The following is a 13154-nucleotide window of genomic DNA, read 5'->3' as shown; positions in this document are numbered from 1 at the left end:
CCTCCGTCCCGTCCCGTGCCGTGCCTTGCCTCCGTCCCGTCCCGTGCCCTCTTCGTCGGCGCCTCGGCGGCCATTGTAAAATTCAAAAGCTGCGCCGCCGCCTTCGCCTGTGATAGGCGGAACACTGAATTTCCCAGCAGCCTGTGTTCCGCCTATCACGGACATCGTATCATCCTCGTCCGTAGTACGAGGATGATACGATGTCCGTGATAGGCGGAACACAGGCTGCTGGGAAATTCAGTGTTCCGCCTATCACAGGCGAAGGCGGAGCCGGAGGCGCGGCTTTTGAATTATAGAATGGCCGCTGTCTGTCTGCTCGACACGCTGATCGAGCGGGCAGACAGCGATGACTCGAGTATAAGCCGAGGGGGGCACTTTCAGCCTCAAAAAAGAGGCTGAAAATCTCGGCTTATACTCGAGTATATACGGTATTTATACATGTATGGAGGCTGTCCTTCCTGTAGTTTTGCTTAGTGGTTGTGCTTCTCCCCCTCAATGTTAAAGTAGCTGGTTTTAACTCAGCAGTTCCAATTAAGGGTACTATTTGCAGTAATTAAAGTGTATCCAAAGCCACAAGTTAAAATTTTGTTTTTTTATTTTCCTTAATTTTTAAACTTGTTTCAGATTTTTGAATGCTAATCAGAGTATGTATCTCACACAGAGTGGTGCTGTGGATACATAGGGGTATAATACGTGCCACGTCCCAATTAATATGATTGGCCAATCATAGGACACTCTGCGGTGGTTCCGTCCTAGCGTGTTGTGCGCTTGCGGATGAGATTCGATTGGTGACTACAAGGTGGGGCATGTATTCCCATCAGCACGCTCTGCACAGCTGTCGAATAATGAGACAATTAAAACAGTTTATTAACCAGAATGCTCTGCACTTACTTTGCACAGCTGACCTGGGAAACAAACACTAGGCTGAAACCTTTAGAGGACTGCAGAGGTAAGTGTCTGGCTACATTCTCATTTTAAAACCTTTTAGTACTTTGAGAGAGCCTCCAATTTCTAACTTTAGTACACCATTGTTACAGATTACTGTCTCTGGTGTAACTACATAGGGAAACCCTCTTGTTTGAATCGGATGTTCTACACGGTTTGAGACAACTATATGATCTGTATAGTTTCCTGACTTCAGGTTTACAAACACTAGATGTTTGCAGGAGTGGCCATACTTTACAGTGTGGTGAGTGCTCCAAATATATTTTATTTTATTGTATTGTATTATGGTTGCCTTTGTGATTTACTAAATAATTGGTGGCTCTTTTACTCTTAGGGTACCGTGGCCAAAAAAATATAATAAAATAAATAAAAACCCCCTCTTCTGAGTTGGAGGTATTGATGTCCGCTCTCCTTGTTACTATCAGCCATTTGAACATTGGAATTGTAGCAGTCCTCTATATGATTGGTAGTCAGCCTTTTGTGGTTCCTATTTGAACTTACCCTTTTGAGTGAGTCTTTTTAATATATATATATATGTATGTATATATATATATATATATATATATTTTTTTTTTTTTTTTTTATACACTATCTAAATTTTGGCTACTATGTTTTACATGTCACCATGGTGACCTATATACGCTGCTGGCCTCCCCCTGGTTTTGACAATGTGATCCCTATCTCGGTCATTGAATCTGCAGTATATCACGTGTTGACCCATGTTTAGTACCTATTTTGTTAGGGATGTGATGTCGTATAATATATTTGTATGATTAATAATATTTTTGTTTCTTTGTTAGTCTACTAGTCACACAAATCTCTCGCTCCAGAAGAAGTGTGTTAAAACACGCGAAACATGTAGAGCTTTCTCCTTCTCAAGCAGTACACCTAATACCACGAGTAGAATAATCATATTTTGAAGATTATGTATTAAATGTTTATTATCCATTTTCAAAAGTGAAAATGTGGAATGGCGGAATAGTTTGTATATTATGGAGTACATGAGTCCTGTTGTGATTAGATGATTTTTTAGAAATCTCTGTTCAGTACAATGGAAAATATGTTCTTAATAAAATGTTGATTTTTATCCTTATTTCATGATTATTATTTTGCATATGGTGCCTAAAAAGTCCAGAAGCCCCACCTTTTGTTTTTCTTGTTTCAGATTTTTATTGCTGTGCATCAACGATGGGGCATCTCACTATCTCCATTTGTCCAAGTGGTAATATGGATAATGCTCCAAAGAGGACAGTTCCTCCAGTGCCAACTGTCCAGAAAGGGAATCTTTTACACTTCCTTCCCATTGTAAAGAGACTGGCAGAGACCTGCGCTATATCTGTACATGGATGATAGATGTGTAGATGTCGCACAGCATATGCCACCCTCACCTAGGCAAGGATGGCAGAAGTATAACCACTTGACTTGGATTTATTTTATTTTTTTATACTAGTAATAGCGACTATCAGCATCTTTTAGCAGAACTGCAATATTGCTGTAGACAGTCTGATGCCAACTGTCACTTTGTGGGAACCAGCGATACAAATACAATGATCAGTGTTAACACTATGCACTGTTAGTAGGGCTGAAACAACTAATCGATTAATCGGCCAATAACATAATGGGGTTAAAAAAAAAAAAAAAAAAAAAAAAAAAAAAGAGCACTTTATAGTACAAAAATAGCAAATAATCGCTACTGTAAATACCACTTTCACAGTTCAAAAAAAAATTAACTCCTTACAGTAGTGATTATCTGCTTTTTGTTGTAGTAATACTACAACAAAAAGCAGATAATCACTACTGTAAGGAGTTAATTTTTTAGTTTTTACTTTTTTGTTTGTTTGTTTTTTTTAACCCCTCTAAACGTCTTAGAACTGGTTCACATGTATGTGTTTTTGGTGCTTTTTGCAGAAACGCACTACAGTTCATTTACATGGTTTTCCTATGGGACACGTTCACATCTATGCCTTTTTCAGCCTCTGCTGTTTATTTGGAAACTGTCAGGGACTATTTTTTTAAAACACAAAACGATGCTTTTTTTGGTTCAATGTACTTCAGTGGAGAAGCTGCAGAAATGCATATAATGGGTTTTGTAGCAATTTGTGTTTCTTAATCTGTCCAACAACAAATTGGCCAAAAAACTGCAAAAAAAAAATAAAATAAAAATAAAAAAACACAAATGACAGCAAAATCACATGCGCAAAAATCAAAACGAATAGCAAAAAGCACTGCAGAAACAGAACAAAATCAAACTGTATACCAAGCCTTATGCTGGCCACACGGATCGATTTTCAGAGGAAACATTCTTTGTATATTCGCTGAAAGAATGTTGTTTTGAAATTTTCACTTGTTTTTAAAAATGAATAAAATTTCGGAACGAAAAGCACATACACTGTCTGAAAATTCCTTTCACCAAGCAGTTTTCTATTTCCAAATTTTCCCATCACTGTGGTTGAAAATGAACATCAATTTGACCCCCACTAACGATTATAAAATTGAAAGAAAAACTCTTTTTGTGGAAAGATCTCCTCTAATAGTATATACAGTATATCTCTTCTGACTGTTGTTCTCAAAGTGGATTAGAGATTTTGCTCTCTAACCATATAGTTGGCTATTTATATTTACCACTGCATAGGGATATTTAAGAATACATTTTTTTTTTTTTTTTTTTTTTTTTTTTTTAACGTTACATATTAACTAAATTATATACCACGCTTTTATTTTTTTTTAAAGGTTATTAACCGAAACAATAAAATCGGGCAACTAATAGATTATGAAAATAATCGTTAGTTGCAGCCCTAACTTTTAGTGTACCAACACTGGCTGGGAAGGTGTTAAACAACTAGGGTAATCAAGGAGGTTAAAAGGATAAGTTTACATCTTCTACCTGTTTTTTTTTTTTTTAGGATGGAACATATAACATGTTCCCAATGCTGGAGCAGAAGTGCTGTCCTTTTTTGAAACTAGCATGGCAGTGCAGGGCTCTGCACACATGGTTGTGTCATTCAGTCACACAGCTGTGTGTGAATGAACTACAAGCCCTTACATCCTTTGTGGCTGTCAGCTTATAGTTCTCAATGAACTACCCCAGCACTGTGCAGCACTGGTAGTTCGATTCTTCCTGTCTGATTGTATCTGTGTGCGCGTGCGATCAAGCAGATACACCAATAGATCTGAAGAAGACATGCATGGCACCAGCAATCTGTAGAGCAATGCTCTACAGGCTCAAAAATAAACTAAATGCACTTTTTTTAACCTGCAAAAAAAGTGTATTTATAATTTTTTTTTTCTAAAAAATTAACTTATCCTTTAAATGTGTTTGTATATATACAGTAGTATTGGGTTTTTACTAAGGGATGTGCTGGGATTTTTTTCCTCTGCTTCGCAGGGAAACAAGATCTACCAAAACCCTGCTGACAGGATGGCGCTCTGCATTGTTTATATATGCAGAGCTCTGTCCTGGATGATCAGTGGGCGTCGGTGGACATTCATTGGCTGGCACCCTCATATCAGAAGCGGTGCAGCCCCTATATGCAAGTGCAAACTCGCATCACACACATACACAAGGAAAACCTGATAACACAAGAGGGACATGAAAACCCAAACCTGCAAGACACAAACTGAACCAGAGCTACACCCTTCCTCCTCGACACATGCCTCTGGGAACACAAGCCTTGCTCAAATATTACTGGGAATAGCTTTATAGCAGTAGGTGCTTGTGTTGTACACCAAGAAACGCATATCTAAAATGGTTGTAATACTAGTTATAAAGTTACACAGCAGAGAAGAGAAAAAAAAAAAAAACACACACACACCATGCTCAAAACTCCCTGCTTAATAAAACTGGCACATCTCATTTCTCCTCCCATAATTGCTGAAAAATCATCACCTTTATAAGGGTTATTCCAAGAGCTTTGTTATGAACTTTTCCCGAAATCTCCTGGCAGATTTTATGTATAAACTGATGAGGAATGACAAAGACTAGGAGATCAGCATCTTTTACAGCATCAGTAAGATTTGGAACCGCAACCTAGAAAGAGAAGAAAAAAAATGTTTATTGTTGAATACCATGCAACAAGTGGAATACAGATGGAGTGTAAGAACCTGCAACAAAGGCGGTTATAATGCTTGCGATGTACAGGGGGGGGGGCCCTTTCTCAAAAAAAAAGTGGCGTTACGCTTTAAGAGAAATCCAGACTTACTTTCACTAGTTTGTTTGGCCACACAAACAGTCTGGCTGCTGTAATAGATTGCAGTAGCATTACTTAAATACAGCAAGCAAAAGCTGCGTTCCTGCAGGATATATAAAGACAAAAAAGGGTGGGGGGGGGGGGGAAGAGAGAAGAAGGAGTAGGTCTTAGCACATCTCTGGCATTCAGGAGAAGTCTTGTATTTTTTTTATTTTTTATCAGTGAATAAAAAGCTCTGAGGCCGCGTACACACGCGGGGACTGTTCGCCCAACTTTGTCCGCTGAACAGTGTTTCGGCGGACAGTCCGCCCGTGTGTGGGCTTTCAGCGGACAGTTTCAGCGAACAGTTTGCTGAACAAGGTTTTTCGGAATTTCCGAAAAACTGTCCGCTGAAACTTGGTTTCAGCGAACAGTCCCCTCGTGTGTAGGCTTGTTCGTCAAACTAAGTTCCGCGCATGCTCAGAAAGGATTTACACGCCGAAAGTTGTAATGCAGTGTATAGGACGTTGTATTTTCCGTCCCGTCGTACGTGCCGTTCACGTCATCGCGCACGGTTTCAGCAAACTGTTCGTTCATCGTGTGTGGGCAAGTCCGTCCATGCTAATTTTGAGCGGACTGTTTGCTGAAACTGTTTGACGGACAAAGTTGAGCGAACAGTCCCCGCGTGTGTACGCGGCCTTAGTGGCCGAGGTGGAGATAATGATGCAATACGCATGCCTCTCCAGCTCAACCAAAGGAAGCCCGGTATTCACTGATAAAAATACAAGGCTTCTCTTGAATGGCAGAGATACACTACAAGACACTCTTTATACCGAGCAGCAAGGCAAGAATCACTTTTTACTGCTGCCAAAACAGCACTGCTTACTGTATGTAGCTAATGCTACTACAGCATTCTCAACAGACAGAATGTTCTGGCTTGGAAATATTTTGAGTGGGTCAGCTTGGCCCAAACTAAACTGCAAGTAAACCTAAAATTCACTTTTAACATGCATATTACATTCTTTAAGTGGTTGTAAACCCTTACAACACACTTTGACCTACAGGTAAACCTAGATTAAGGCTTACCTGTAGGTCCAAGAAATATCTCCTAAACCTACACGGTTTAGGAGATATTTGCCGAAAGACAGGCAACCATGTCTATGGCGCATGCGCCGTAGACAGCGGCGCGCAGGCGCACTGAACACGGCACAGTCACCGACGAAGATGCCGCGATGCATAGTAGTCCATTATGCTTTGCCTTTGCAGGGAATGAAAGAGGAAGTAAACCCATTAGGGTTTACTTCCTCTAAGGACAACCTTTTCATATAAATTTTCCTCTCCAGGGTTCCATATAGGATGCAAGAACTTGATGTAGTAGTGTAATGCTGGCCATACACGGGTCGGATTCTAAAGAATTTTCTTTTGAAAATCAGAAAATGTATGCGTTGTGTGATTGGATGGTGCCACCATCGATTTCGAAATTCGACCAACCAAACCTTCAATTTCACCTCAGGCTTTCACACTGGGGAGGCATGAGAGGTGTTTTTCAGGTGATATTTGTAGCGCCAAAACACCTGAAAAAGCACCTCAGCGTAAAAGGGGTCTAAAGCCCCATACACACTATCAGTTTTTCCTTCAGGTTTACCAAAACCATGTAGTGCAAGGGCCTGCCTCATTGCATACAAATTGAAACTAAAGTTTGACCTCTTACTATATGGTTTTGGTAAATCTGAAGGAAAAAAAAAAACTCAGCAGAAAAACTGATAGAGTGTATGGGGCTTTACTTGCCAGGTAAGGGTAAAAGCAGACCAGCCAGGGTAAAGCGGTAATTAGTAAAAAGGCTCTATGCTAGCCTACTGGATCTTTGAATAGGAACCTAGGCCTCTCGAAGCAGGAGAGAGCTACTGCAAGACAGAAGCGATTCTTAAGATGATGGTTGGGAAATGCACATAACCTTTTGTTGTGGAATTAGAAGGCCACCCTGGAAGCAAGCTCTGGGTTGGGAATCTAGGTGATCAGGACTACAAATGAAAAAAAGGAATCAATACGTTTCTTCTGGCGACACACACCATCATCCTTGTTTTCAGAACCAAAAAAGGATAATGGGGGGGGAGTTGTGGATGCTTCTGCAGAACAGCTTACACTTACAATCTCAGCAGAAAATTGGTTAACTGCTCAATAAGGCTCTTAAAGTGCAAGTTTAAGAATGCATATGTCTGCATAATTACATGGGTCCAGCTTGGGCCAATGTATGCAGGCGCCATACTTGGTTAATTCCAGTGGAAGCTGGAAATTAATATAGTAGGCACAGCTACTATAAGGATTGCTTCTGACTGCCAGGTCCCACGTACAGTGGCTGCCCTGCTTAGAGAACACAGCGGATTGCTCGCTTGGTACGGGTGCCTTTCAGAGAACACTTTGAAATTTCTCAATGAATGCAAGGCGTTGTCTGATTGAATGAGGCGATTATGGAGTCAATGCCCTGCCTCTCCACCTTGTCTAATCAGAGAACATTGAAAAACACTCTGAATGACACCCATGCCAAACAACTAAACTCCTGTGTTCACCAAGCAGCAAGGCTAAGAAAACTAACATATTAGCTAAACCCCAAGACATTCTAACCATTCTGCCTCATTTATGGCAAATAGACAAAATATTTGGTCTCCAAATTTTTTTCTTCAAATCTTGGTCTGCATACTCAAGTTCCAACATTTCCAGAACTTATAGAAATTATTTCAGATTTTCAATACATGTTCTGGTATGCTATGGAGATACTGCAGGGCACTTTGGGAAAAAGATGTCCGAAAAGCTGGCATAAGCCTAAAGTTGTTGTAAGGGTAGAATATTTAACTTAACGCACTCAATGCTGTAGCCCAATTCTCGATCCAGCAAGGTGGCCTCACAAGGAAGATTGATAGCAGCGGGAGCCATTGGCTCCTGCCAATCAAATCCTGTGATGACGGAGTGAGAGGGCAGGACCGAGCCACACTATCTGTATTTCAAAGACATACACAGCACAGATGGGATCGAGCCCGTAGGTGTGCCACATTAGGAAGCGGCTTCCTATTGTGGCACACTGAGAAGAGGAGGCACCAGGGTGCCCAAGAAGAGAGGCTCAGGGCCGCTCTATGCTGAATCATTGCACAGAGCAGGCAAGTACGACAGGTTTGTTACAAAATATTAAGATGTATATTATTATATAAACACTTTAAAACGATATGTCCTTCAGAGACTTAAAACCTTGCGATCCCACATGGGATGTTAGAATGTTTAAAATGTTACTAGCTATGGAAACATAATTATACAAAATTACTTTAAACTTTGGCTATACAGTGCTACCCAAGTGGGCTACAGTGAACATATCTGCATATGATAGAATTGGAAACATACAGAAGTTTATTACCCAATTATCTTGAAAAAGTATTAGCAAGGATGCCATATTATCAACGCATGCAACAAGAGTTTTCATTCTCATCACCACCAGTAGATTCACTTTTGTGCAATAACCATGACAAAACTAAAAACTATGATGTCTGTAATTTCCCGGTTGTACTCAAGATATTATACTTAGACAAAAAAAAAAAAAAAAAAAAAAAAAAAAAAATATATAAAAGAAAAAAAAAAGGGGGGGGGGGGGGGGGTTGGGGGAAGAGAAAGAGAAGGAGCTAGTGCTCCAACCATAAGAATAATGCCCTGTACACATGGTCGGAAATTCCAACACTCTATCAGACTTTTTCCGTTGGAAAAAAATTTGAGAGCAGGATCTAAAATTTTCGGACAAAAGTAATAAAAAATCCGATTGGACTGTTTACAATAGTTTGTAGAGAATTCCGACTGACAAAGTGCCACGCATGCTCACATCAAAATTACAAGACCAAAGCTATTGGATACTAGCCTCTACATAGTCCATCTTGCGCAACGAATGTCACCACGCTCCGACGATCGGATTTTCCCACAACTTTGTCCAACTGTGTGTATGCAACAACAGTTTCTGTCAAAATCCATTGGAAAAAAATCGGACGGATTTTGTGGTCGGAATGTCCGACCATGTGTACAGGGCATACGAGCTACAAACAGAAGAGGATCAAAAAAAAAAAAAAAAAAAAACTATTTTGTAGTTCCTAAATAGCTAACAGATCCCACTTTGTACACGTACTACAGAAAAGCTGGAGATTGGGTCTAGTACACAGGCTTGAACATCCTATAGACAGCACAACTAACTGAAGATTGTCATCTCCTTCAACAGAAGATGGAGAAAAGGATTAACCTCTTACCACTTCACATTCATTATGGGTAATAAGCACACTGCACAGTATAGCAGAGCCCCAAAGACAGAAACTTCTATTCTTACCAAAGTACAGCTTGGCTGTCTTTTATAAAGATGAAGAACATAAGTTCCCTGCAACACATAACTGGCACTTATGGCAAGATTGTGAGTAATGCACCCTTGGGAGCTTGCCCAAAAGGGGCCAACTCCTAACAAATGTGACACTTTGGGGTCGATTTACTAAATGCAACTCCACTTTGCACTGCAAGTGCACTTGGAAGTGCAGGAGGGGGAAGATTGAAATGATGGAAGCTCTGCCGATTTTTATCATCCAATCATGTGCAAGCAAAAATGCGTTTTTTTTTTTCCCTGTCTGTCCCCCTCAGATCTACAGCGACTGCACTTCCAAGTGCACACTAGATGTCTTTAGTAAATAAACCCCAATGTCCTGAAATAAAAGCATCCTGCAAGACCCATTCAGACAGATTTATGATGGCATCCAGAGCACTTTTCAAATGAAAGGGAAGTTTTAAACACAAAGCTGTACAAAAACTGTGTGAAGTACTGCTATACACTAGAAAAAACCTTTACGGTTGTCACCACAACAGGCAGCGAGAGGAATCTTCCAATGTGGACACTTGTCCTGGTGCCAGCTGTCCAACAGAAAAATTCTAAGCAGTGTGTAGAGCTTTCCTTTCACTTCCAGTTTTGTCTCCTAAGTGGACCAAACAAACAAAAAAAAAAAAAAAAAATACTACCCGAATCTATTCGCAAATGGGAGCCACCACACACACACACACACACACGCTAACTAAAAAACATCTTACTGGTGTGCTCTACACAAAAATTGTTTACATTTGAAGCCCTATGGCCAATACAGATATGAACAACATAGGGCTCTTTCACACGGCCGATACGTTCAGGTCCGCCTGTCGTTCTTTCAGGCGGACCTGAACGGATGCTTCATAGACCTCTATGGAGTGTCAGATTTCAGTGGCGACACGTCCGCTGAAATCCGACCCGCTCCGAAAAAGCGTGGAGGAAAAACCTAATTTTCCATCAGTCATCGCGGTCCGTTGTCACCCGATCTCCCATAGGGGAGAGCGGCGCTCTGACAGGTCCATCCCTGGACAGTGTGCAGAGATGGACCTGTCATCTTCCTGCATAGCGGAGATCGAAGGAATGATTATCACGGATCCGCCCCGTGTGAAAGAGCCCATAGACTTACAACAACATGAAACGGCCCTGAAGTGTGCCCTGGTCTGATGGACAGTATACCAAAATAAGGGGGCAAAAACATTCAGGTAGGGAGGTGTAGTTTTTATTAGTTTTATTCATTGAGCACTTGACTTCCACCTGCCTAGTCTCTTAACCTCCCTGGCGGTATGATTAGTTCTGATTTTAGGTGCTGAAAGCGGTACAATTATTTTGCGTTTTATATTGTAGGCTGCAATTCCTAGGAAAGAACTCACTTAAATCTGTTCAAACCAGAGTCTAGTAGACATCCCGGGTATGATAAAGTTTATAATATAAAAAATTATTCAATAATGTAATCAAATCCAAAAACACTGAAATTTGCTCATTTGCAGAATTGTCGCTGTCATTAGATTTAGTGTTTGATGACAGATCTCCCCAGAAATCGCTATCGCTCAATTCTGCAAGTGATTATAATTTATTATCACTGTTTTCTAGTTGGTCTAAAATCACTTGACATAAAGGGTAGGGATGCACCGAATGGGTTTTTTGGTGCCGAAACCGATACCGTAAATGAAAAATACACTAGGCCGAAAACCGAAACCGATACCGAAACAGCACCGATACCGAAAATGACTGTTTTTAAAAAATATTTTTATACAGGAGGTGGCCAGAGACTGACGACATGGTACAGGAGGTGGCCAGAGACTGGCGACATGATAAAAGAGATAAGTGTGGTGTCCCCTCGTGCAGCCAGCGTTTCTGTCCCCTCGTGCAGCCAGCGTTTCTGTCCCCTCGTGCAGCCAGCGTTTCTGTCCCCTGTGTAGACAGTGATGCAGAAAGAGAGGAGAGCCGCCTCTGCCATCTGGATCAATAGAGCGCCGGGAACATCACAGCTTTAATTTCAATAGCTGTGTGTTCCTCCGTCGCGCGCCGCCGCATACAGCCCCTCCCCCTTGTCCGGGGAACTGTGATAGACAGATCCCTCGTCCAATCTGGACGGGTGATCTGTCTATCACAGTTCCCCGAACGAGGGGGAGGGGCTGTATGCAACGGCGCACGACGGGGGAACACACAGCTATTGAAATTAAAGCTGTGATGTTCCCGGCGTTCTATTGATCCAGACGGCGGAGGCGGCTTTCCTGCGCTATACACCTCCCGTGATGGGCGGCACCAGGGGCGGAGCTCCGCCCCATTTTCGGCTCAATTATCGGTCATTTTTTCCTTTCGGCAAATTGCCGAAAGGGCCATTTTCGGCCGATATGTTTCAGCGGCCAAAATTTCGGTGCATCCCTATATCAATCTCCAAATTCCAGGCCGAAAAAGTAGTATTTATAATATAAAAGTGCATGCAAGGCACTGGACAGAACACTAGGGACAAAGGGGGTGTGTATTTTTTTTATACAGTACTGTAATCTGTAAGTTTACAGTACTGTGTGTGTTTTGTGTGTTGCTACTTTTTTGAATTTGGTGCCGATCTCCACTCCCGTGCACCGTAACTTCGCAGGGAACGGAGCTCAGCAGCATTCGGGCACTGTGTGAATCGAGCGGAGGACAGCTCGATCACACAGCGTGGAGGACATTGGTGGATCCAGGGGACAAGGTAAATAACTTCTCCCTGTATCCAGCGATGCGATCCCGAGTCTGGCTCAGGGTTACCGCTCGTGGTACTGAAATTGCAGCCCGAGCCAGACTCGGGATCACGCTAGGGAGGTTAATGACATGAACTGGGACCCCATGCAGGGATGTGGCTGAAGCTGCTCCAATACGGAAAGAGTGACCAGAGTACTAACTGGGGTTGAGGTGTAGGTTGCGAAGAAGTATCCGCACGTGTTTGACAAACTGGCAGGCACTTAAGGGTTTGATCAGAAAAAGGTAGTAGGGGACTAAAGTTCGACTATACCTGAAGGAGTGACAGTAGGCAGTCGAGTACAGTTACTGGTCACCAGAAATTGTTTTACAGGAGGTGGATGTCTACCCCAGAGCCTGATCACTGGGTTTTAGATACTGCATGGCGGAGGATTAAATGGTCTTGGTAGCGAGCCAGGTGATGTCTACGCAGAACTTGGCCTGTGGGGTTACTGCAGGTAAACTGCTAGGCCACTAGAACCCGTAGTAGGCTAGATAGATGGCTGCTTGTATGACCAGGCTGGGGAGAAGGCCAAATGGAGAACTAGCAAGAACAGTAGACATATCCCTGAGGATGGCACTTGTTATAGGCAAACGTTTGGCATTGACTACAGGTTGTCGTTTCTGGATGCCTCGTAGGATGTCTCGGATCGCATGGGATGCAAATAAAGATGGTTTTGTGGGATTCCGTAAAGCCAGAAAGTGTTGGATGCTGGCTAAGTATAGTTAGATAGTGTTATGGGACAGGGCCAAGTGATTCTGGCAATAGGAGATAAACTACAGTATGGGGTGTCTGTTTCCATGGAGCAGGATGCCAGGAATTTGCTGAATATATTCCAAGCTGTGTGGTAAGCTTTGAGCGTGTTGTGGGACAGAGACTGGTTGAGGAGCTGGGTCACTCCGTGCAAATGCTGTTCTAGTCCAGAGTCAGCTGAGACCAAGCAGGGATAAGG

General features: G+C 42.1%; 1 protein-coding gene across 1 annotated transcript in view; it reads right to left on the bottom strand.

The window, feature by feature from the left end:
* GPD1L (glycerol-3-phosphate dehydrogenase 1 like) overlaps positions 1–13154 on the bottom strand; it is a 78954-nt gene that overhangs the window by 52021 nt on the left and 13779 nt on the right. The window contains exon 3 of the mRNA XM_077491462.1: positions 4832–4972. Within this exon, the coding sequence (XP_077347588.1) occupies positions 4832–4972 (141 nt within the window). The remainder of the gene's footprint in view (positions 1–4831; positions 4973–13154) is intronic.

The sequence above is a fragment of the Lithobates pipiens genome, unplaced genomic scaffold (assembly GCF_037356315.1).
Source record: "Lithobates pipiens isolate NorthernLeopardFrog02 unplaced genomic scaffold, aLitPip1_a1.2 Scaffold_19, whole genome shotgun sequence".
NCBI classification, from domain to species: domain Eukaryota; kingdom Metazoa; phylum Chordata; class Amphibia; order Anura; family Ranidae; genus Lithobates; species Lithobates pipiens.
Note: the sequence above shows the minus strand (reverse complement) of the source record. Positions and strands in the feature narration are given on the sequence as shown.